Source organism: Podarcis liolepis (genome assembly GCF_965112155.1).
Source record: "Podarcis liolepis genome assembly, chromosome: 1".
Taxonomy (NCBI): domain Eukaryota; kingdom Metazoa; phylum Chordata; class Lepidosauria; order Squamata; family Lacertidae; genus Podarcis; species Podarcis liolepis.
The window spans coordinates 74,135,958-74,159,546 of record NC_139554.1 but is presented as its reverse complement, the minus strand read 5'-3'; the positions used below and the strand labels follow the sequence as shown (position 1 = coordinate 74,159,546).

Genomic DNA, 23,589 nt, shown 5'->3' with positions numbered 1-23,589 from the left:
AAGAGCACGCATGGTACAGTTAACCCTCCTCTTAAAATCAACGGTGCACAAAAGACATTCAAATGAGATACAAATATTTGAGAGTGATAAAAAGACCACTCACAAAATGAAAGTCTGTTTGCAGGCATCGGGGTGGTGCATTGAGGTGATTTGAATATTAATTGGATTTTGTTTGATCATTTGCATGCTTATCAGTGGAGGTAAAAGACTCTGAAGCACTCAAGCAACTTACAGGCACGCAACTCAAACCTGTAAAACTTTGTTCTCACTGTGAAATAAAACATTCTAGGACTAGGTGATTACAGGCAAATGAAAGGCAGAGGAGCGGTGTAGGTCTAACGGTTACTTGAGATACAGTATAAAATGGCCTTTTGCACTCTAAATTTTTATATATAATACCCATCCCCACCATTACCTAGTATTGATTTTATTTCTGAAACAATCCTGACATCAGTGAATACTGTAAACTCTTGCAAACTTTCACAAGCTGCTCTTCTATTCTGATTGGACAGAATGAGCATTCGAGTTCTTCTGTCCTCACTGCATCATGAGTCATGTCAATGTCATTTTCCCCTTCAAATGGGAGGGGGGCCCACAAAATACGCATATAATTTTTTTTTAAAAAATGAAACCTATATTTGAGATCACAAAAGTATGTTAACACTTTTAAGTATAAAATGCAGAGACTTTTTAATTGGATTCACTTGCAATGCATACAGGGCTATCCAGAAAAAATCCAGATGTTTCCTCTTGGTAGGTTCTAAGAAATATTGCTGGGGCCCACTGTGATCTGTGTGCATAGTGTGCACCACTACAATACCCCTTTCCTCCAAGAAAACTGTCCGTACATTTGTACATAGCTGCTTTCTTGCTTAAAGCTACATTCCATGACATTTAAAAGCTGGCACAGAGTGCCAAGAAGTCCCCAGAACTGAGAATTGGAGGCTACAAAGCAGTTATATGGGATGCACGTGGCGCTGTGGTCTAAACCACATAGCCTAGGGCTTGCCGATCAGAAGGTGGGCGGTTTGAATTCCCACGACAGGGTGAGCTCCCGTTGCCCGGTCCCAGCTCCTGCCAACCTAGCAGTTCGAAAGCACGTCAAAGTGCAATTAGATAAATAGGTACTGCTCAGGCGGGAAGGTAAACGGCGTTTCCATGCGCTGCTCTGGTTTCGCCAGAAGCAGCTTAGTCATGCTGACCACATGACCCGGAAGCTGTATGCTGGCTCCCTCAGCCAGTAAAGTGAGATGAGCGCCGCAACCCCAGAGTCGTCCGTGACTGGATCCCATCCACAGTAGGCCAGCCCCCCAATTTCTGACCTGCCCTACTGTCACTTTTGTGTGTGTGTGTGTGTGTGTGTGTGTGTGTGTGTGTGTTATAGCGCTTCATACTATTCTTGGCAGTACAGACAGACTGCTAGGGAATAGTGTAGTTTTATGCATAGGCAGAAATGCTTCATACACACTCTGAGCACTAGAGCAGAGGCAAAATGGTATTACTCTTTAGCAGGGTGACTGCATTGTAGTGAGTTGGCTGAGTCAATCTAATTAAACCCAAGTTGGCTCAGACAAATTGAGTCTGCAATGAGAGTACGGCAGGCAGACCCAAATATCACAAAGAGGATCTTGTTGTCTGGGGCCTTCAGCAATATTGCACAGATAATAATTATTGAAATAAAACTCTGAGCCCTTTAATAGTCGTCTGCAGTGATTCAAGAATAAGCAGCCTATTGCAGGCAGAGGGCCTTCCAACAGGTTAACAAGTTCTTCACCAACAGAACAATCCACTTTTGCCCCATTGGCTTAGTGGTTCTCTCTTCCAACAGTATCTCAGCGAGAATATCTCTCTCCCGTGGAACACACTTCAAAGAAGCTTTTGATACAGCTCCATTTCAATATGAAAAGGACAGGAGACCTGTTCTCTGGAGACCCTGAATGGGCCCTGGTTTATTTCATGTGATAATCTCAGCATGGGGCTTAAAAGGGGAAAGAGGGAGGGTTTTTTTAAAGGTTAATCGCAAACTGACTGTTGCATTCACTGCAGGAATGGCAGATTGATGGTCACCATTAATCACTGACCACAGGGGTAGAGGTAACGTGGAAACGCAGGAGGGGGGCCTGGGTGAGGTTGAAGAATGCAGGGCAAGGGTGCCTAGGCGCGAGCCAGGGTCCAATCAGCAAAGAACCTGAGCTGTAGCTGATGGTGAGACACGTGGCCTCCACACCTGCTCTCTGCTGGAAGCTCTGGGACTTTGGAGCAACATATTTTTCATCGGTGGGGAGGGGGATCTGCGTACGTCAGCAATATGAAGTCGTATCTACACAGCCATGAAAAGAAAGGCAGAAAGAAAGTTTACACGAAGTTCTTTCTGCGTGCACACACATTTATTTGCATTATGACTATACGGGGACAAATCTTAGAGCCGTAGGCTTCAGTTTGGGAGGCAGGCTTTACTCAGCAAATGCAGGGCTTTGCTAGAAGAAAAGGCAGAGGGGTGATAAAAGAAAGAACTTCGTATATGGAAATCTTAATACATGGAGAATGAAAGCACTTGATTGGGAATAGCAGTTTTATTGTATTTGTCGGCCTTTGGGCCATTTCTCATCATTGAATTAAACCCTGTTGGAATTGTGTTTGTGTGAAAACAGTAAAAGCAATAAAAGCCCACCCAAGTTAGGTCGGTGTAGGCCGCTGATTCAGCATTTTCCAATCAGCTAATAACAGGTTTTCTATGCTTCTGACCCAGATTAATATTTGGTGTAATGGAGAGTGAAATATCCTGCCAACATGACAGATAGAAACACACACACACACACACACACACACACACACACACACACACACACACCCTAGTACAACACTAGGTGGTCAGATCCAGACAGGCTTCCCACATTTAGTATGTATGAGGTTGCCAGACTCACTGAAGAACTAGCCTATGGTCTATCATCAATTGCAGACCAAAAAATTTCATCTTTTATTCCGTCCCCATGTAAAAGCACATCACTTCATTTATAGCTTATATTTTCCTGAATTTTGACTATTAGATATCCAAGAACTTGCAGAATGATGTATTTAGAGGAAAAACTCTTGGTTGCTTTATGAGCCTTTATGTGCATTAAATGCACATACAGTGGTACCTCTGGATGTGAATGGGATCCGTTCCAGAGCCCCATTCGCATCCTGAGTAGAGTGTAACCCATGTCTGCGCGTGCAGCGATTCGCTACTTCTGTGCATGCGTGTGACGTCATTTTGAGCGCCTGTGCATGCACGAGCGACGAAACCCGGAAGTAACGCACTCTGTTACTTCCGGGTCACCGTGGAGCGCAACCCGAAAATACTTAAGCTGAAGCTACTTCAACCCGAGGTATGACTATGTATATATATGCAAATAGGACATGTTACAGTTTTTCCCTTAGAAAGAAACCCAGCTTGCACCCTCTAGTCACAAAACGTTTGACAGATATACTTATCACGATTCAAATACTGATTGCAGTCATCTATCTTGCTGTATTGTTAAAGAGCTACATACAGGTTTGCGATGTTCCAGCCAATCAGCTTCAGCTTATTTCTTCTGATCTTGAGCAGGGAATTGTACATCTATAGAAAATATGGCTAATAGTATTACTGCACAGCATCCTGACTGTTCGAGGTATTTACTTCTGTGTGCACCCTTACATTCCAAAGGTTGTCCTTTACATTATGAAATGAGATGAAAGCCCTATTCAGGCAGTCACGAACATGGTACCCATGGAGGGGTCACGGGTCTACAAGCACTGTCCCCCACCCCTTTCTTCCCCAATCCTTCCACACTGAGCAGGAACGTCCCAAGAGGGTTTGTAGGCACATTTGGCTGGAAACAGTTAAATACCTCCCCATGATTACAAGGCCTGCATGATCAGAGCTCCTAATCATGGGGAGGACCATAACAAATTCAGGTGGATGTGCTACAACTTCCTTCTCACCTTCCCACTTAATGCAGGTAGGTCGCGATGGAGGAGATGCTGAACATGGCCCCACAGATCCAGTTAACAAACACGAATGGGGCTTGTGGTGTTTCCTTAGCAGCAACAATGATAGGTTCTCAGCCAAAGGTAATGGCCAAAGGTGAAACTCTGGAGGTGGGAGATTGCATCTATTTCCTCTTGCTGAAGTAACTGCAGTACTTGTTAAAGCTGTGGATATTTCATAAAGCTGTCAGTTTATATACAGACAAAGCACAATCCCCCCCAAGTGATAACAGCACAAGACGGTTCCTTTTTCCTGTTCCTTAACTCATTTGTATGATTCGTTATAGACTCAAATAATTGCAAGTTGCCTTCAAAATCCTTGTGACTTGCAAAGACCAGCTATAGAGCAGGAGTTTGGATCACTCTCTGTGCCTGACCATGACTCCCCTCTGAAGAACTGTATGTTCACTATAAAAATTCCAGCATAGTGGATACAGCAAAAGAAATAAATTAAAATTATAAACACAACCAACCATAATAGAAAACACATTAATGAGCAGCATATTGCTTAAAGCTAGATATTGGAAATCAGCAAATGCTTGATTGAATAAATAACTCTTCAATTAGCACTGAAACATACCGAGGGTTGGCACCCAAGACACTTTAAGGAGTTCCAAAGACTGGGTGCTTTAATGGAAAGGACCCTTCCCAGGAAAGCCTGCTCTGTAAATTTCAGTGGCTGAGGAGGTCTCTGTGAAGAAGGTGTTCTTTTTGGTAACTGGTTCCCAAGTTGTTTAGGGCCTTATATGTCAGGATCCTCACCTTGAACGTGTTCTCAGATTGATTTAACTGTCCTTCTTCCCAGAGAACTCTGGGCAACGTTGCTCTTTAAAAAGTTGTCTCCTAACAACTCTCAGCACCCTTATCAAAACTTCAGTACACGGGATTCTTTGGGGCAAACCCAGGGGCGCCGACTTATAAAAAATATTGGGGGAGCCCGCAAAAGCTCATGAATAATAAATAAGCTCATGAATATGCAGATAAAGTGGCGCCGCCTCCTCGTGAGCGAATAGGGGAGAGCGTGCTGCGCCTATTAATCAGCTCCGAAGGAAATTGGGTGGAGCTTTTGCTCGGGAGGGAGGGCAGGAGGCATGCAGCCCGACCCTGTGCATTTTGGGCTGGGGGAGGGGCGGCGGTGGCGCTCTGCTGGAGGGGCGCCTGAGATTATTGGGGGGGCGGAGCCCCCCCAAACGAATTTTTGAGGGGGCTCGGGCCCCCTCAGGCCCCAAGGAGTCGGCGCCTGTGGGCAAACCATGCTTGTTGAAAGTTGTGGGATACTGCTTTAAAAGTGTAGTGCAGATGAGCCCTTACTTACATTTACAGCAAGCATGCAGTGAAACCAATGCAACAATATTCCTTCTATTGAGGGAACTGCTTCATATTTCTGGTTTCCTGCTGAAGGTCTGAACTGGGAGCTCTGGCACAGAGATGCCCCCATCCTTGTTTGCTTTGTTTTGCAGGGTGATAGTCCCACTGATATTTACACAGAGGTTCCAAAGGAGAACTAGTATTTTATCTATTTACAGCATGACATTAAATGTCATGATCGTGGGTATTGCTGGTATTGTTTAGAAAACTTTACTACTCTATATGCATGCCTTGATTGTAACATTAATAATTTTTTGGCATTGGTTGTATACAGAATAGATAAAAATCCACATTCACATGCAAATGGGAGAAATTCAAAAGCCAGCTAAGAATAAAAGCCAGGGTTATTGTGTAACCAGAAGTGTCTGGAGATTGGGAATTTTGTGTGCCTAAATTCAAACTCCTAATTTGTAGGTTCTCATTGTGTATCCCTTCAGAACCCCAAATGTAAATTGCATGAGTCATGCTTTGTTTTTGTGCCGTTCTCAACATGACTAATCCTGTATGCTCAATGAAGAAATCAGGGTGCATTGATATAATTCTTCGGGTGTACCATACTTTCAAGTCCTTATGTCATTCATTATGACAATAAGGTTATCAGATAGCCAAGGGTTGGATCCATTTTAGTGAGATAAAACACAATCTAGGTGGAATGTGGAAAGCTGCAGCTTTCCCCCAGTCCTACCTGTGGGTCTCTCACTTCTAGGCAGGGGTTGCTGCATCACCTGCTAACTGTTCCTTTTATCTGAAGGTACCAGGGATTGAATACAGGACCTTCTGTGTGCAAAGCATGGGCTTTGCCACTGAGTGGTGGTCCTTCCCCTCCCTAATAGTTACATATGAGTCCATGGCTGACTCCAGTCTCCAGGAAACAACAGCCACTTGATCTTCAGTCACTTATCATAATGCAGTCCTGAGTGAAACTTGCAGTGTCTAATGCATGGATAGGCAATGTGACGCTGCCCAGATGTTGTTAGACTACAGTGTTCAGGAATGATGGGAACTGAAGTCTAGTAACCTCTGGAGTAACCGCCACTTTTGTTACCCCTGGTCAAATGGCTACATGAGTATAGAAAATGAAACTATACTCTTGCTACCAGCTGGAATTGCAAGAACATCAGAGATTCTAATTTTCTTCTTTTAATATGGCTTTTCAATAAACAACTGGCAGACCCACCAGAAATCTGATCAGATACTTGAACATTTAAGGGGCTCTTTATTTGCTTGCTCTGTGTCACTCAGGGTGTCCCCTCCCAGTGCTAGCTTCCTTTTCCCCTTCAAATCAAATAGCTGGGAGGTCAAATGATGACCCAGAGCAAACTGCCATGCTCCCCGCTGATACTAGAGTTGCCAACAGCACCACAGTTGTTTTCCCAATAATGATCTTGATAATGTGTCCCCCAATTATTTCTGCCTATGTGCCCTTTCATCCTATGCCATGTGCAACTTTCTCTCGCTATTGCAGCTCAGATTGGCCAAATGACAGGTGAACCTCAACACCCTCTGCTCTTCACACACACACACAATCTCTCTGCCCATTGCTATTCTCCCAGTCTTCTCACTATAGAGTTTATTTACAAGGAGTGGGACAGGATAATGGGGGCACACAATGAAGATAATGAGGTGCAAAAGGCCTCCGCAGTGGCCTCCACAAAAGGCCGCATTGTGCCATGCTCTGGAGAAGAGGGGGCCGAGAAAGGGGTGGCGGTGGGGGGAGAGTGAGGGTACCACTTTGATCCATTTGGAGAAGGAGAGACCGAGGGGAGGGGGAGCAAACAGGGAGGAGGGGCCCAACAACAAAACAACAAAACAACACAAAAACTCTCCCAGCTGGGACACAAGTCAGAACCTTCCTTTTATTTAGATGGATAGAGTCAGCCACAATGCGCACACTGACCTGCTCGCATTGTCCCAGAAGCTGCTCTGAACTCTTTCAAACCTTCCTCCCCTCGGAGCGATCTCCCTCCCACTCGCTATGCTTCTGCTCCCGTCTTCTTTCTGCGTTCCCAGTTTGTGAAAAGGGAAAGAAAGAAAGAAAGAAAGAAAGAAAGAAAGAAAGAAAGAAAGAAAGAAAGAAAGAAAGAAGTGATATATGATGTATTTTGGCATATGAAGGGGAGATGGAAAGATCTGGTGATTTCAGGGGAAGTTGAGAACCAATCAAGACAAGGAAAGCCTTCATGAACTAGCCAGAAGCCTTTCTGGAAAAGGAGAGGATTTGACTGTAAGGGTGAAGGCATGACTTTTAAGACATATACCTGATGCCAATTGCACTAATTTGTTGATGGGGTAGCTGAATCTATCAATCTAAGTTTCTTCCGACTTTTCATTTTGCAATTATTAATTTCAGTTCTCCACATTTCTGCATCAGTTTGCATTTTATTTTTTTTAAGGAAGGACTCATGAAAATTTGTCTGTATTTTAACTGATAGCATTTTAACCTTGGGGTCCCTTCCAACTCTACAGTTCTATGATTCTGTAATGTACATTTGACTCTAATATATGTTTAAGCAATTTCCCCTAATATAATGTATTTTTAACATTTTCACTAATATATGCATGTTTATGTACACTTCCCCCTAATATACACATATTTGGACCCGTTTCTTGATTGGTGAACTGCCTTGCAAAATTCAAAGAAATGAGAATCTTGAAGGCTAGCTGTGTTTTGACCTCAGATACACACATCCTGTAACAACACAGCGAGATATGTAGCCGTCTTTTAAAAGTTTATTTGAAAGTATCAAAGGGATATTCATCACAGTACTTGCTTCAACTTTTCCCCCTGAAGGATGGGGTGGCTCAAGAAACTGGCACCATATAAAACATTGCCCAGCCTATAATCCTCTTTCTGTTGGCTAAAGGCAGAAGGGAGGCAACAGAGGCATTTTCTCAGCCGATCTCTCTCCTGGCAGTTATAATGAAGAAAGTAACAACAGTGTTTATGAGTTGTGGCTGTTTGCTCTCAGCGAAGGCTGTGATTGCGAGACAACTTCCGGCAAGAAGGCATTAGTAACTTTAAAGGCACCCTCTTCGAGGTTCCTTCCTTATTGCCCATGCTTCTGCGTATGACTTGTTGCCTGTTCCCTTCCTTGTGTTGCGTAGAGCTGCAGCAAGGCTGTTAACAGTGGGAGGGAACAGTGGTAGCAAACTGGGGGCTGGCAGGTTCTCAGTTCCACAGTGCAACTAAAATTACCAACAAAAGCAATGTGTTGGTCCTTGCCCATACATCTTTTTCTAACTAAACAACTGTTTTGAGATACAGTAGATTGTGGCTGTGAACACACAATGCACTCAAAGCACATTTTTCCTCCAAAGAATCCTAATTCACCCCTCACAGAACCACAATTCCCAGCATTCTTAAACTACAATTCCCAGGATTGTATGGGGGGAGCGCTTTAAATTTATCGTGTGTATGTAGCCTGTGCCTACTGTGTTCCAACCCCTCCAAAAAAAAATAATCACAGATGCTGATGATAAAATCGGAGTTTCCACAGAAATCAGGACATTTTGATTACACAAGTGGAACCAAAAAGGAGAAGAAGCATGGAGAGAAGAAGGACAAAGGAGGACAAGGAAATGGGCTCTTAGGTCACCTCCAAATTCCGTATTTTGTGGGAGGGATTCAGTTGCATCCTGAAATTTAAGTTTGTGCAATTTAAGTTGATTAAAGCACTCTGGTACAACCATTCCACCTTTTAAAAAAAGACTTTTTGCAGTTAGGAAAGTGATGAGGAAATAAAAAGTGTGAGAAAAATGACTGATTAACTCGTAGGAACAAGCAAATCCAGATGAAATCTGGATGGTTGCTCATTGTCATATAATCTCCTTGCAGACAAATAAGAATGAATGATTAATTCAGACTCGGCATTGCTTGATCTCCTCAAGAGCTTTGTGCAACGAAATCAGGATGAATGCTCATTAAACAGGTCATCTGAAAGAGTCTCAAACGTTGAAAACGTTGAAAACCCCAAACCTTGACCATTGCAACCCTGTTCCAGGGCCCGATAAGCAAAATAGTTTCAAATTTTTGATCTGCAAATCATGAGGGCTAGGAATTTGTCTTTAACATTCCCAGTTTAAAATTGGGACTTTAAAAGTCCCAACAGCCATAGGTAGATGATGGAGCAGGCCCCATGGCTTCTTTCCTATTGGAGCCAGCTTGCAGCACCGGGTCATCTGCGAATGACTACTCCAGTTCTGGCATTGGGAATGAGACATGGCAGTAGGAGTTGGGATGGCGGTGCTCACCTGGCCTCTGGCCTGTTGCGTTGCTGCTGCTTATCAGGAGGGGGAGGAGGAAAGGCAAGGCAGCAGGGAGGTTGGTACACTGCAAACGCATTAGCAGATTGGCTCTGCCAGTGTGTTTGCCCTGCACCCACCTCACTGCTGCCCCTCCCCTCCACCTGCCAGGGAGCAGCAGAATGACTGACCAGAGGTCAGGTGAGAGCCACAAACCCACCATGTCTGCTACTAGGGCTGGTTAGTAGCAAAACAGAGGAGATCCATAGCTTCCATTTCACAATCTGCAGGCAAGGATACCGGATGAGGGATTTGAAGAAATTGTTTTCCAGGGGAAAGGACTGACGAGCCTTGTCCAAGGGTCAAGCCTGGTTCTCTAACAAACCTTGGCTACAGCTGGTGGTTGGTGAGGAGAGAACTAAAGCACAGATCCTGGTACAGAGGTCACACTAAGCCAACTTTGTGGTTCATAGGAGTAGAACGAACCAGGGAGAACCCATGCAGCTGTGAGCTTCTCTTAAGAAGCATATGTGTTCACACTGTCCCAGTCAGTAAGCCATAGTTTGACTTACCATGCTGTTGCCAACCAGGCCAGAGACTGTGAAACAGGGAAACAAAAAATGTGTATTTGCCCAATTATTTACAGTGGTACCTCACGTTAAGTACTTAATTCGTTCCGGAGGTCCGTTCTTAACCTGAAACTGTTCTTAACCTGAAGCACCACTTTAGCTAATGGGGCCTCCCGCTGCCGCCGCGCTGCTGGAGCACGATTTCTGTTCTCATCCTGAAGCAAAGTTCTTAACCTGAAGCACTATTTCTGGGTTAGTGGAGTCTGTAACCTGAAGCGTATGTAACCTGAAGGTTATGTAACCCGAGGTACCACTGTATTTTAGTTAATATCCTCATCCTTGTTAAAAGTATTAGATTATTAGTTTAATCTCTATTTTCCCCAAGATTGCCCCCTGTTGGGACCACTCTTCTTTCCACCGTCCTAGATCCACCGAGTTCAACTTTGCAACTAACTGGTTAGCTCCAGCAAACCAACAAACCTGCAGACTTCCAAGAGGGGACTGACCTGAAGCCTACAGGCCATTTCCAGGACCCCTTTGAAGTCTTCACTTTGCAGATTGCAGCCTGGGCTATCAAAATACTGTTGACTTGGAGAGAAAAGGGGAAGCCTGGACTGCAGCTAGCCTCTTATTGAGCTTCTGGCAAGTACTCACTTCCTCCTCTTACTTTAACTGGAACAGTATAGCTAAGGAAGAAGAAAGGAAAAAGCAGAATTTACCAATGGCCAGTCTGAGAATGGTGTTATAGTTTAATGTTGTGAAGTCTGTATTGGTATCGGCTTGGCTTGTGTTTTTGAGTTTCTGCAGAACCATTAAACACAAGAACATTTCGAGAATTGTTTTTTATTACCAGTCACACTTGCTCTCTCCTCTTTCCTCTCAGGATTTTTGGGTTACGGCAATTGTACACACCGAAACATGCCCTCTGATGAAGCCAGAGGCAAGACAAGTCTTACACAAGGTATCCTGACAAAGCTTTGATGCTTATTCACTTGAAAGGCTCCTAAATGACCTCTGGGTGTAAATGAAATTGTCTACTCATCAGCCCTATATGCTTATTTCCAGTTAACTAAGAGCCAGGTTCTGACACCAATTTAAATGGAACTGAACAGGAGTAAAAGCACAACATAGGAAAATAAGATATCACAACACAAAGACCTTGTCCCAGGCTCCACTTCACTAACAACTATTATCTTGGTTTTATTTTATATTTCTCTGCCTTATAATCAAGTGCAATGAAATATGTCCAATCATGATCTAGATTCTGAAGGCTGAAAGTTTGCAACAGAAATTAGACCCAAAGCTACTCTTCAATGGGCCAGTATTCCTATAAAATAGTTCTTGGACTTGCAATTTCTGGCTCAATAGCATAATTAGTAATTAAGGTGACATACAGTGGCTGTTTTTCTTGTGTAGTCTCACAAAAATGTTTCCCTTTTCCATTGAATAAAGGAAATATAGATGCCATCCATAATAATTGAGGTCTTTGTTGTAAATTTTTCATCAGAAGTGGTATGAGGTGTATACATCTAAGCACTTGAACACAAAAATCCTGTCCCGCTCAACAAAGCTTAAATATATGCTATAATGCTTTGCCATGCAAATATTAAAAGCACTAGTTAATAAAGTAATTGTGCTATGTATTTGGTCTTTATCTCTGATGGGGACCCAAGTGAGAGACTGATGCCAGCAACTGAAGGCAGGAGCAGCAGGTACGTTCTACACCCATTTTCTCAGTGTAAAAGGTGCACAGTTTTCTATCACACAAGTATTTTACCTATACAAATACTGCAAACTCCTTTTTTTTTTACTCCAAGAAAAGTTGGGTAAAAATGAACACTGAATTACTTACTTTGGTAAATTTGGTGTCTCTGAATAGGATAGACATTAGGAGCCTAAAATCCCTTCTAATACTGTGTAGGTGCAACAGGGAGAACTTACAAACCACTTACGAGCATTAAGGCTACATATAGCAATGTTAAGTAATCCATGACCAGATTTGAGCATCATACTAAACTAACAGTGGAGAACCTGAGCCCCTCTATATGCTAATGAACTAAAACTCCCATCCTCTCTGACCATTGGCCATGCTCACTAGGGCCGGTGGGAGTTGGAATCCAACATTATCTGGTGGGCCACAGATTCTCCACCCTCGGTTTAGCATGACATGATTGAGCATAGCCTCCCCCAGGTCTCCAGGTTCAGAATCTTCCACTTCCACATTTAGTTAATCACAGCTTCCTGGGTTGCCTGAACCAGAAACTCTGGCTAACACTAACTATGGGTGATTTCAAGAAGCCAGCACCTAAAAACCACAATTTTAAGTTTCCCTCTGGCAATTAACTGTAGTTAAGTGTTGATGAGTTTTGACACACTGGACAACACAACAAACTGTGGTTAAGGGAAAGCTTTCCACACCCTGGTTGCATAGGAAAGGAGGGAAGTATACAAGCAGAGGCTAGGCTCATTAAGTGACACTGAACCATGGTTCAATGTGACATCTGAACCCAGATTATGAATATGAATCTAAACAAAGGTAAAAACAGTATTAATCTGCTTCTGTAGCTTTCCCTTTCCCACATCCAGGAGAACATAATAAGACAGCTATGATAACAAAGGCTATTTATAAATAGATTTTATTTATAAAGTTGATTTACATAAAATAGGATACTCTTTAAAAACTGCATATATACATCTCAACAAATCCTAACAAGTGCATACAAAAATACCTTCAATACATTAAAAATAAAACTTCAGGGTTGTTGTTTTTCTCCAGAGAATTGAACCTTCACACCAGACCCAAAAACAAAATACAAACAAAGTCTTGGGACATCATATTCAACACAAACAGTTTTACACTCCTTTAGTATAAAATGTTAGGAAACTTTATCTAAGTTGTGTAAGGTCTCAAAACGTCCTAGCTGGCAGTGTTAAGAAGTCAAGGGTGCAACAGACTTCTACAAATATTTCCTCTCCAATTGCAATTTCTAGAGATTTTTTGTACAAAAATAAGTCTTCATATCAACAGTGTTCACACAGGCAGTTCAAGTTACACATATAAAGTTAATTTCTGACATGGCAATAGTCCCCTTCCCATTCAGAAAAAAGGAAGCATCAAGTTTTAATTATTTCACCCCTTCCCATATAAAAACTATGCACATATTAAGTGTGGAAGCCCAGTAATCTCCATCTGCCACTGGAATCAGAAATAAGCTTTTTCATTGGTAATTCAAGAACTCAAGAGGGGGCACCATATACTACTGTACAACAGCAGGTATAATCTTTGGCCCCTATTACCTATTTACATAATTGCACTTTTTTAAAAAGAAAGAAAGGAAGATCACAAGCCACTAGTCTTTTGTTTCATGAAAGAACAATGTCAGATGTCACAAGGATCTGAGCGTTCGATATCCTTTGCAATGAGGCTCACAGGAAGTAGGAAGCATGTTAAATTAAGGGTCCTTGTTGCTCTTCTGCTGCATCTTAACGGGTGCCTGGGACAATGAGGTACTGAAGTTCTACACAGCGCTCCTTTCAGTGTTGCTACAAAAGAAAACAGAAAGGCCATTAGGAGGACATAACTGACAGATCCAGCGGGGCTGAGGGGAGCCATCCAGGGCTTTCTCCCCTGGTCACATAGCTAGACTAATCCATGCAGTGTAGACCTCTTCTACAAGTTCCGTTAAAGCAATTCAGGGCGCAGTAAGTCCCATTGAGCTTAGTGTGGCTTACTTTTGAATACACGTATATAGGATTGCACTGTTGCTGTCTCTTCTCCAAGCAAAATGTGGTACACATATATAGCATTTCTCAACACAGTCACCTCTATTTTGTCAGGAAAACTGGTGTCTTCTAAATCTAGCCTTTTCCTGCTTTCCTTAAGAAAATATAACTGGGCTTGTAAACGGCAGGATTCTGACCAACAATTTCTTGCATGTCAGCACCAGTATGTGAACGTACCTGTACGCAAATTTCACTGAAATTGATAGGACCTACAAAACTATTTAGAACTGGAGGGATTCGACTGGAATCCTATATCCACACCTGAGAGATTGGAGTAAGCCACACTGAACTCTGTGGGCCTTACTTCGGAGTTGTACAGGGCTGCACTCTTAAGTTATCCTGCAAGGCAAACTCACCCCAAAACATTTTTAACCTATATATTTCTTCTTTCCAAATGAGAAACACAGGTAAGCGGCAGATGCAATGCCCTTGCCAACTCAAACAAAACTCAGGATGAGAAACAATTCGACTGCAAGCGGTATCCATCCTGAGATCTGAATGTTTATAAGTTATGTAAAACTATTGGCACAAACCTTTGAAGTGAAGTTGATTTGGGTGGCCCTCCCCATGAAGAGAGCCATATTCAATAGTGCATTAAGACCACCGAGAACACCAACACTAAGCCCATTTTCATGGTAGCCTCATTCATTTCAGTGGAGCTTTAGCACCACTGAATTGCTTCTGCATTACCAGCTTCAGTCAATTTATTTCAGCCTTCACTGGAAAGTTTTGCATGCAAGCAATATTAAAACATCTGAGTCATTCACATGAATGTCTTGACTTGCAGCGGCCGGTTTCAGTTATTTGGTGCTAACTTCCAGCTACGCCGGTCAGTGATGGGCCAGTTGTGTGCACGCTGCCCCTGCCACCCTGGCCAGATCAGCTTCAGATCACCTGTCTGATCATGTGCCAAAATCCCAATCCAGGTTGACAGGAGCGTGCTGCTGCAGCATGGGCATAACTGTCTAACCCTGGCTGACACAGCAATGGAGCAGGGGATTGTTTAAAAACACAGGTTATGTGTGCCATGTGAAGAGAGTTTTACCCTGAAATGACTCAATGAAAAGACTACCACTAAGAACCATAGAACTGTAGAGTTGGAAGGGACCCTGGGGATCATCTAGTCCAACCCCCAGCAAACCGGGAATATGGGGATCAAACCTGCAACCTTGGCATTAAGAACTTCCTGACAGTATGGAGCTGTTCAAACTGAGAAGGTGGTGAGCTCCTTCCTTGGAGGTTTTAAAGCAGAAGTCGGATAGCCTTGGGGATACCTTCCAACCCTACAAGTCTACGAAGAAACAGTGGCGCGCTTACGACCTCCTCCCATGCAGCTATACTGCGAAGCATGTGCCGCTGTGTCCGACGGGGCCCCCTCTCTGCCGCTTACCGGAGAGCGAGCTCCCTCGACGGAGTCGGCGGTGGCGGCTGGGGGTCAGTAGCTGCCGAACCAGCTGGTGAAGTCGAGCAGCTCCTGCTCCTCGGGGCTGAGCGCCCCCTCGTAGCCGCTCTCGTCCGAGGAGTACGCCGAGCGCGGCGAGCCGGGCACCGAGCTGCCGTCGCGGCCGTCGAAGGAGGGCGAGGCGGAGGAATACGAGCTGCCGCTGCAGCCTCCCCCGCCCGCGCAGGCGGCGGCGGCGATGCGACCGGGCTGCAGGAGCCTGTCCTGGAAGGCGGCGCTGACGGCGTCGTGCTCGTCGAGGAGCTGCTGCAGAGCCCGGATGTACTCGACGGCCGAGCGCAGCGTCTCCACCTTGCTCATCTTCTTGGCGGCGGCGCCGTTGGGCACGTGCTGGCGCAGCGTCTGGAAGCCCAGGTTGACCAGCTTGACGCGGTTCCTCTCGCGCTCGTTGCGCCGCGCCACCGCCGCGGCCCCGCCGACGCCCGCCTGGCCGGCCAGGCCCGGGAACGCCAAGCGCCGCTTGCAGCGCAGCAGCTCCGGCGAACTGGAGCGCCGCTTGGCGCTCTTGCAGCGCGACGAGGACTGCGCGGCCGGGCCGGGGCCGCCTTTAGCAGCGCCCCACTGCGGAGGCTGCCCCGACGGAGAGGGTCCCGCCTGCAGCCGGAGAGCCAACGAGGAGCCCGGGTGGGCGCCGCTGCAGCCGCCCAAAGGGAAACTCTCGCCAGGCGCCTGGTGCGTGGCCGTCGCGATCGCCCCGCCGTTCATCTTGGGGCATCGATGTTCCCGGCTCTCGGCCTCGGCGCCTTCGCTAAGATCCGGAGTTTGGCGCGCAAAATAGAAGCGGCGGCGGCAGGCTGGAGTTGGCGTTCCCTTGGGATGCAAAGGTGAAGGCCGGCTGCGCTGGGAAGGCGCTGGACCCGGGCGCGCTCCGTCCCCTCTTGCTTTCCTTCCTTTCTCGCTTCGTGCCTCCCTCCCTCCCTCTTGCTCCTCGCGCGCTGCCCAGGCACCTCTGCAGCCAGCGCCTCGTCGCTCTGCCCCTTATCAACACGCGCTGCTGCCGCCGCTCGCGGGCCCCCGGCAGCAGCAGCACGCGACGCGGCGCGCGCCGCACACCCCGCGCGCAACCCCCCGCCGCCCGCTTGGCTCCCGAGCCTCCTCCCACCCAATGGGAAGCTCGCTTGGCAACTTCGCGCGCCCGGCGCGTGGCTCCCGGCCCAGGTTCCATAAACAAGCCCTCCTCCTCCTCCTCCTCGCCAGGCGCACGCGCTGCGCCTCATTTGCATCCCAAAGCGGCCCGGCCGGGGGCTGCGCGAGCGCTTCGCCCAGCACCTGAGCGAGCAGCGCCTGGTCGTCAAGCTCTGTCCCCACACACGACTTAAGGAACTTGGGAGTTCAGCTGCTAACATAAGTAGCGTCTGTATTGGGAGTCTTAATATTGAGCCAGACCCAAGGTGCATGCTCTGCACTGTGTCCACCTGGACAGACAGCTAGGTCCTAGGATTTCAGGGCCTGCTGTGCAGGTGCTACAATGCACTTGGGGCGAGGTGTGCCCCAGTCTTCAGGGTTTCAGTTGCATAGCTGCATAAAAGCATAAGATGCTGCCTTATGCTGAATTAGACCTTTGATCCATGTTGGCTCAGTATTGTTTGCACTGACTGGCAGCAGCTCTGCAGGGTTTCAGACAGGTTGCTCTCCTGGCCCTACCTGAAGATGCCACCTGGAGATTGAGCTAGAGACCCTCTGCATGCAGAGTGGATTCTCTGCCTTCTCCATAGACTGGGCGCATACAACTTCAAATGTTTGAGGTTGTTTTCATTACTTTGGGCACCCCAGAAGCCCAGATGGTGTGGGGAAATTTCATGGGTACAGCTGTTTGTTTCGAAAGGGTGTGATCCCATATTTCCACTCCATATGCTGATTACCATTTTGTCTTTTCGGGGGTGGGGAGATGCAGAGCGCCAAAGCATTTACATAACATTGATGTCACCCACACACCCCTAAGTGTCTTTTCCTCTCTTGTTCAGGTTCAAATGAATGGAAGAATTAACCTGTCCTTTCAGGATCACTTTGTTTAATGTAAATGGAAAAACTTTATCTGGCTGTATGTTCTCTGGCTAAAAGTGATACACAACGATAATAAAAACATTGCCTTCTTGGTCCCCTTTGCAAACTCAGTTCTGTACAGTTGTTTATACAACAACAAGCCCTCTATGCAACACTTATTTAATTGCCACATACAAGTCTTTCATCAGCTGTAGTTTTGAAAGAGGGATTTTTTAAAAGACGATTTGTTGCCAAAATATACTGCATCGCTCTTTTAATCTGGATTGGAACAATCTGGTTCTTTCCCCCTTCTGGCACGAGATAGCAGTGTTAGCAAATCTTGCATTGGATTCAGCACTTGTACTGTGTGGATTGAGAACAATCTAGTGCTTAGCCAGAAGTTGGAACCTGTCAGTGTGAAGACCATGAAACATAAGAGGGCGGCAGATTGCAACACTGGGAATGTTTCTCATTCTGGCCATGGTGGTCTTCAAATGCAGCAGCAGTAAGAAGGTTATTCACCCCCGGTCTCTTACCTGGAGAATTTAACAGAAGACTTTCTTCTGAGCATCATCTCTGCCCCAGAACTGATTTAGCATGGGTTGACGATATCCAGCCTCTTTCTCACAGATGGTTGAAAAGTTTCTTCATGAAAATTTTGTTTGGCTGTGTTTAAACACTAAACAAGGTATAGAACAGGGGTAGGCAACCTGAGGCCCATGGGCCGGAAGCAGCCCACAGAGGCCGTTTAACCAGCCCATGAGTTGCCTCAGAACCGAGTTGTCCGCTGTGCGAGTCCCCACGCACTGCGCTAAACGGGCATGGCATGGCATGAGGATTATCTTCCGTGGCTCTGGAAATCACTTCTGTGCATGTGCAGACGCCGGAAATCGCGTCTGCCCATGTCCGTGGTGCTGGAAATCGCTTCTGTGCATGCCCAGATGACAGAAATCGCTTCTGCGCAGGTGCAATTTTTGGCATCTGGGCATGTGCAGAAGCAATTTCCGGCGCCAAGGACGCAATTTCTGGCATCACGCTGCGCCTGTCTGGCCCGCAGAGGATCTCCACGGGAGTGATCCGGCCCATGCACGGTAAGATTTGCCGACCCCTGGTGTAGAAAATTCACTTTAATTTGGGGGCTCCTTACAACAATTTAAGAGTGGAAAATCAACTTCAGCTTGATTGTTTCACCAAAAGCTCCCCAGGAGGCATCATGTCGAAGAATAAAGTAGCCTATTGGATTTCTGCAGGGAACTAAACTGAAGGCTGTAGACAGACCACTGATGGCTAGTTCAAGATTGTAGGCTTTTAACAGAGGCAGATTTGACCACTGCTGCCTTAACATATTGGGGAGAGTGGTACCAATTGAATTCCTATAACATGCAGCTTGTATTGTTGTTGTTATTAATTGCATTTGTATCCCACCTTTTTCTCTAAGGACTTAATGTCTCCCCCCTCAATTACCGTATTTTTCGCTCTATTAGACACACTTTTTCCCCTTCAAAAATGAAGGGGAAATGTGTGTGTGTCCTATGGAGCGAAGACGCCATAGCCCCGCAACCCTCTCCCGGCTGGAGAGGTGACGCGCGGCTATGGCAGGAGCCTCTACAGCCCCATGTCACCTCTCCAGCCGGGAGAGCGCGCGCGGGGCTAAAGCAGCCCCCCGCGACCCTCTCCCGGCTGGAGAGGTGACGCGAGGCTATGGCAGGAGCCTCTCTGCTGCGCCTTTCCGCTGCTCCCTGACCTGCTCTTTGGGGCTGGTGGTGGGCTTCCCCCCGCCAGCCCCAAAGAGCAGGTCGAAAGGAACCTGAAGCCTGGAGAGCGAGAGGGGTCAGTGCACACCGACCCCTCTCGCTCTCCAGGCTTCCAAGGTAGCCGCCTGAATGCACCTTAAACTGCACCTTGTTTTAGGGCGGGAAAACAAGAGGGGGAAAGTTCTCTCCCTCTCTGCGCAGTGCCTCCTGCCGCTTCGCTGAAGGGGCGCTGGGCAGAGAGGGGGAGATTTTTTTTTTCTTGTTCTCCCCCCTCTAAAACAAAGTGCGTCCTATTGTCTGGTGCGTCCTATGGTGCGAAAAATACGGTAATCCCCACAAAAACCCAGCAAGGTAGGTTAGGCTGAGAGGCAACGACTGGCCCAGTGTCACCCACTGAACCTCATGGCTGTGTGGGTTATTGCTGGAGCTTTCAGGTGAATCTTTGGGGCCGGGCAGAAGCAGAGCTACCTTTTTGCCAGGAGTACCTATCCCAGAAATCCCAGCCCCACCCCTTGTGGGGGAATCCACACTCATATGTCAAAAAACACAAGTGAGTGTAATTTATTTTGCTTCTTTGAAGTCAAAATTGAGGTTTGCAGGTGTCTTGGCCTATCTGCGTACCAACTGTTGAAAAGTACACAGTGTTACCGTTTACACAACAAGTTAAGGTATTTTTGCCTTGCCTAGAAACATTTCACTTATACAGGTGCTTATTCATTTATTTTCATGCATATTTATTTTTGCATTTATATCCCTATTTTCTTCAAATGAGCTCAAGGAGGCCTCCCACCATCATTTTATCGTCACAGTGAAGCAGCTTTGACGGGAATATCCAGACTGGCCCAAGTTCACCAAGTAAGCTTCAGGACTGAGGATATGGAGTTGGGTCTTCCCAGTCCCACTGCAACCCAGGAGTCTGGAATCTCAGGTGGGGAAGAGCACATGGCCCACGTTGGAACCTGCTTTGTACCAGGTCAACCTAATTGGCCCAACTAACTCAGCATAGTCTACACTGACTGGCAGCAGCTCTCCAGGTTTTCAGCCAAGGTCCTCTCCCAGCCTTACCTGGAGATGCTGCCAGGGATTGAACCAGGGACCCTCTGCTTTCAAGGCAGGAGCTCTACTGCTGGGCTGTGGCCCTTGACCTCTAGGCCTCTGTCCAGTGGTCAAGACTATCCCGGGTCACACCCCTCCCTGGCCTTGCTCTGTGCCCTCCTCAAGTGCTTTTGCCTGGCCGGAACATGAAATGTGAGCATGCCTGGATGGAGGTAGGTGTGTGTGACTTACACATGGCTGGAATGTAGCCACCGCTGCTAAGGCAAGAGTTGTTATCTGTTGCCCCACTCACTTTTATCGCTAGCATCTGCCCTCTGGAAGGTCATGAACCAGGGAATGTGGCCCTCAGGCTATCAAAGGTCTCCTATCCCTGGGCTACATCTACCAAATATCAGACTTCTAGGACTAGGTCATGGGGAGATAACAGTAATCATTTCAGCATGTCTGTGTGTGTGTGTTTTAATTGTACAAGCCTGCCCGTCCATCTGCCTGCTCGTCCATCTACCTTACAAAGTCACTGGGGCAGCTTTACATTTCCTGGCTTTTATGGTATTTCGCATGACCTTAAATGTTCCTTCACATACTTCAGTTGTCCTCTCTCTGCATGTGCTGAAACTGCATGTGCATCCTTTAACGGGCGTGAGAGAAAGAGAATACTTTCTCCCTCTTTGTGCTCTGTTCACATGTACCGTTTTCTAAAGGTGGGCGAGCTTTTCCTCACCATTTCCCTCAGCATCCTATTCATTTAAATTCATTTGAAAATGCCTGGGCCTCTGTTTGGGTTTCTAAGGCACATTTTGAAAACTTTTTTTTTTACAAAAACCTCCCCCACACCCACCCGCCCTGTTACTGAGGGGGTTGTGTTTTGTGTGTGTGGTAGTGGGGGGTGTTTTGTGGGGGTTTTCTCTTGGTTTGGTTTCTTTTAAGCCAGCTACAGTCAAACTTTGTTTCCATTCACTGCCGCCGTCGCGTCATGAATGTTAAGCCTGGCAGACCCAACCGCTCTCCCCGCCTTGCCTCGGCAACCCCTTCCGCTCCTTCCTTTCTTGAAAAGGAGACAGGCCTGGGTTTAAAAGTTTATTTTAGCTTTGATTGTGCATAGCTGCTAATGCATGTTAATCAGCTCTCACAATGCATCCTTGTGAGGCACCAGAGAATGCAGGCTTGGGCTGTGGGGGCTTTTTGTTCCCAGGTAATTGTGATGGTGAAGGGGAGCTTGCTCTAATTAATTTAGTTAGTGTATGTTTTGGTGTGAGGGTAAAGGGGCTCGGTGATTTATAGGGCACCGCTTTTCTTCTCTTTAACAGGCAAACTCCAAAGTGCACATAACCATATTATAGCCACTAGGTGAAAGACTCTGAATGCACGGAGGCAGCGCCAACACCCCCTGTAATTTTCTGTTCTCTGCGGAGACCGGTTTCTACAGGAAGAGAGGTGCATTTTCAATGCTCGGCTTCTTTGGCCGTCTGCAATCTCACGCGCAAAAGAAGATCTGAATGGCCTTGAGACTATTTTTCTCCTTGCTTGCTTTGAACCCGTTCTCAAAAGAATGCCCCAAAGATTCAAATCCTTGGTGGTGGTGTCACACCAGATCTAAAATACAGAAGGGTGAAAAGGAAAGTTCTTATCAGGGAAAGAGTGGTGGGATTTAGTCTTTGAGCTGCTAGTGAGCCAGAGGGTCAGACTGAATTCAACTGTACCCAAGACTCAAATGAACCACCTATGGCTTCTTAGCTTGATTGTGTACTAAAACTTCATTCTGCAAATAGTTGTTGATGCCCCAGCACAATAGAAGGCATACAGTCTATGTCAGAGGTTCCCATTTGGTGGTCCGTGGTACTCTTCACATAACAAAATATACCATAGAGAAATCAAAAATTTCAAAAGTAGGGGGGTCTATGGCTTGGTTATTGAAAAACAGGGTCTGCTAATTTGCAGCCAAAATATATTAACTCCTCTGTCTTTTCAGGCAATTTCTAATTCAACTGTGAGCCAAAGCATATTCCAAGAACACTCCAAAGACAGTTTTGGCTGCTTCTAGATGCCCTGCGCATCCAGCAGCCATCTGATTTGCTTGCACAAATTGGAAAACACCTTTCCAAGTTTGAGCTCCTCTAGTGTAAAGGTCCCTCTCATTCCTACCTTTCTGCTGCTGGCTTCACATATCACAAAGGGAGGGAAAGAGGGTAAGGTAACAACAGCACAGCCAGAAGGCAGGGTTACTTGCTGGTAAAGATGTTATCATCCCAAGAAACCTCCCACTTCATTCCCACAAGGCTTTTTCTCAAAGACCTGCTGCTGCTGCTGCTGCTGCTGCTGCTGCTGCTGCTGCTGCTGCTGTAGGTTTCCCATTCTCTCGAAGTCATGTACAAGATTTTACACTAGATCAGTTAATCCAAGCTAACTGATGCAGCAGCTTCCCACCCAACTTGATATTCAGTATGGCTTTAAAGCTATACACTCAGAAGTGTGGTGGAGTAGAAGACAAGAAATAGCCACTTTTCAGCTGGTTACAAAAGAGGCGCTGAAGATGTTGCAGCATTTTGTCAATGCTCACCTTAAACATGAGACAAGCAATATGGCAGACACGCACACCCCAGTTCTTCTCTTGCTTTGATTCTAAAGCAAGATAGAGGAGAATTTCTCCCACCATCTTACCTGGCTTGTTGACCTGCTTTCCAGGCTGCTATTAGGGCATCAAGTGCTATTATGGCTAAAGGACTGAGCATGTCTCTCTTTCTGCCCTTTTCTTTCTCTTCCCTCCTTTCCCCTTGCTATTACCTGGAGCCCTGAAGAAATGTAATTTCCTCAGTGTATCTGATAATGGCAGGTGTTCACGGCAGGAAAATCACATTTCCCAGAGTTCCAACTGTTGGGGACAGACAGAGGAGAGAGACTCCTAACATCTCTTCTGCCATCATAGCGACAGCATTTTCCACGGCAGGAGAAGATAAAGCACTTTCCCACTTAGGTCAACAGCTGATCAGGTACATTAAGAAATGGCTGGAGTCTTACAAGGGAGTGAATTTGGAGGCTCATGAGAGTGACAGGTGTGACCAGATTTAGAACGTTTCCCAGACATTGGCTACTTTTGTTTTCAATTGCTAGTCCTAATCCAAAATGAGCCTAGGGGAGCTTCTCCATCTCTATTGAAATGTGTTCAGGAATAACTTGGGTTGCAATCCTAACCCCATGTACCTGGGAGTAGGCTCCACAGAATGGAACAGGACTTTCTTCCGAGTAGACACAGACCTGCACTGTAAATGGTAAGATTTGCTCATGGTGAGCAATCATGTGACTGCTTTGATATGCATCCAATTGCATGTGCTGAGATGGGGGTCGGAGCAAATGTATACGAAAG

At 46.2% G+C, this 23,589-nt stretch overlaps 2 protein-coding genes across 2 annotated transcripts in view; one reads left to right on the top strand and one right to left on the bottom strand.

Moving 5' to 3' along the window:
* Window positions 1-12,810: 12,810 nt before the first annotated feature.
* ASCL2 (achaete-scute family bHLH transcription factor 2) lies at window positions 12,811-18,247 on the bottom strand. The gene is made up of 2 exons (XM_083493994.1): window positions 15,364-18,247; window positions 12,811-13,733 (listed from the first exon to the last, which is right to left on the bottom strand). The coding sequence occupies exon 1, from the start codon at window positions 16,138-16,140 to the stop codon at window positions 15,409-15,411; it is 732 nt and encodes a 243-aa protein (XP_083350120.1). The 5' UTR covers window positions 16,141-18,247; the 3' UTR covers window positions 12,811-13,733; window positions 15,364-15,408.
* A 1,274-nt stretch (window positions 18,248-19,521) lies between these two features.
* TSPAN32 (tetraspanin 32) overlaps window positions 19,522-23,589 on the top strand; it is a gene marked incomplete at its 3' end in the record, with an annotated part of 35,887 nt that continues 31,819 nt past the window's right edge. The window contains exon 1 of the mRNA XM_083493837.1: window positions 19,522-20,100. The remainder of the gene's footprint in view (window positions 20,101-23,589) is intronic.

Excerpts from the sequence above, each read along its gene's own strand:
- ASCL2 (XM_083493994.1), bottom strand. The coding sequence starts at position 16,140 with ATGAACGGCGGGGCGATCGCGACGGCCACGCACCAGGCGCCTGGCGAG.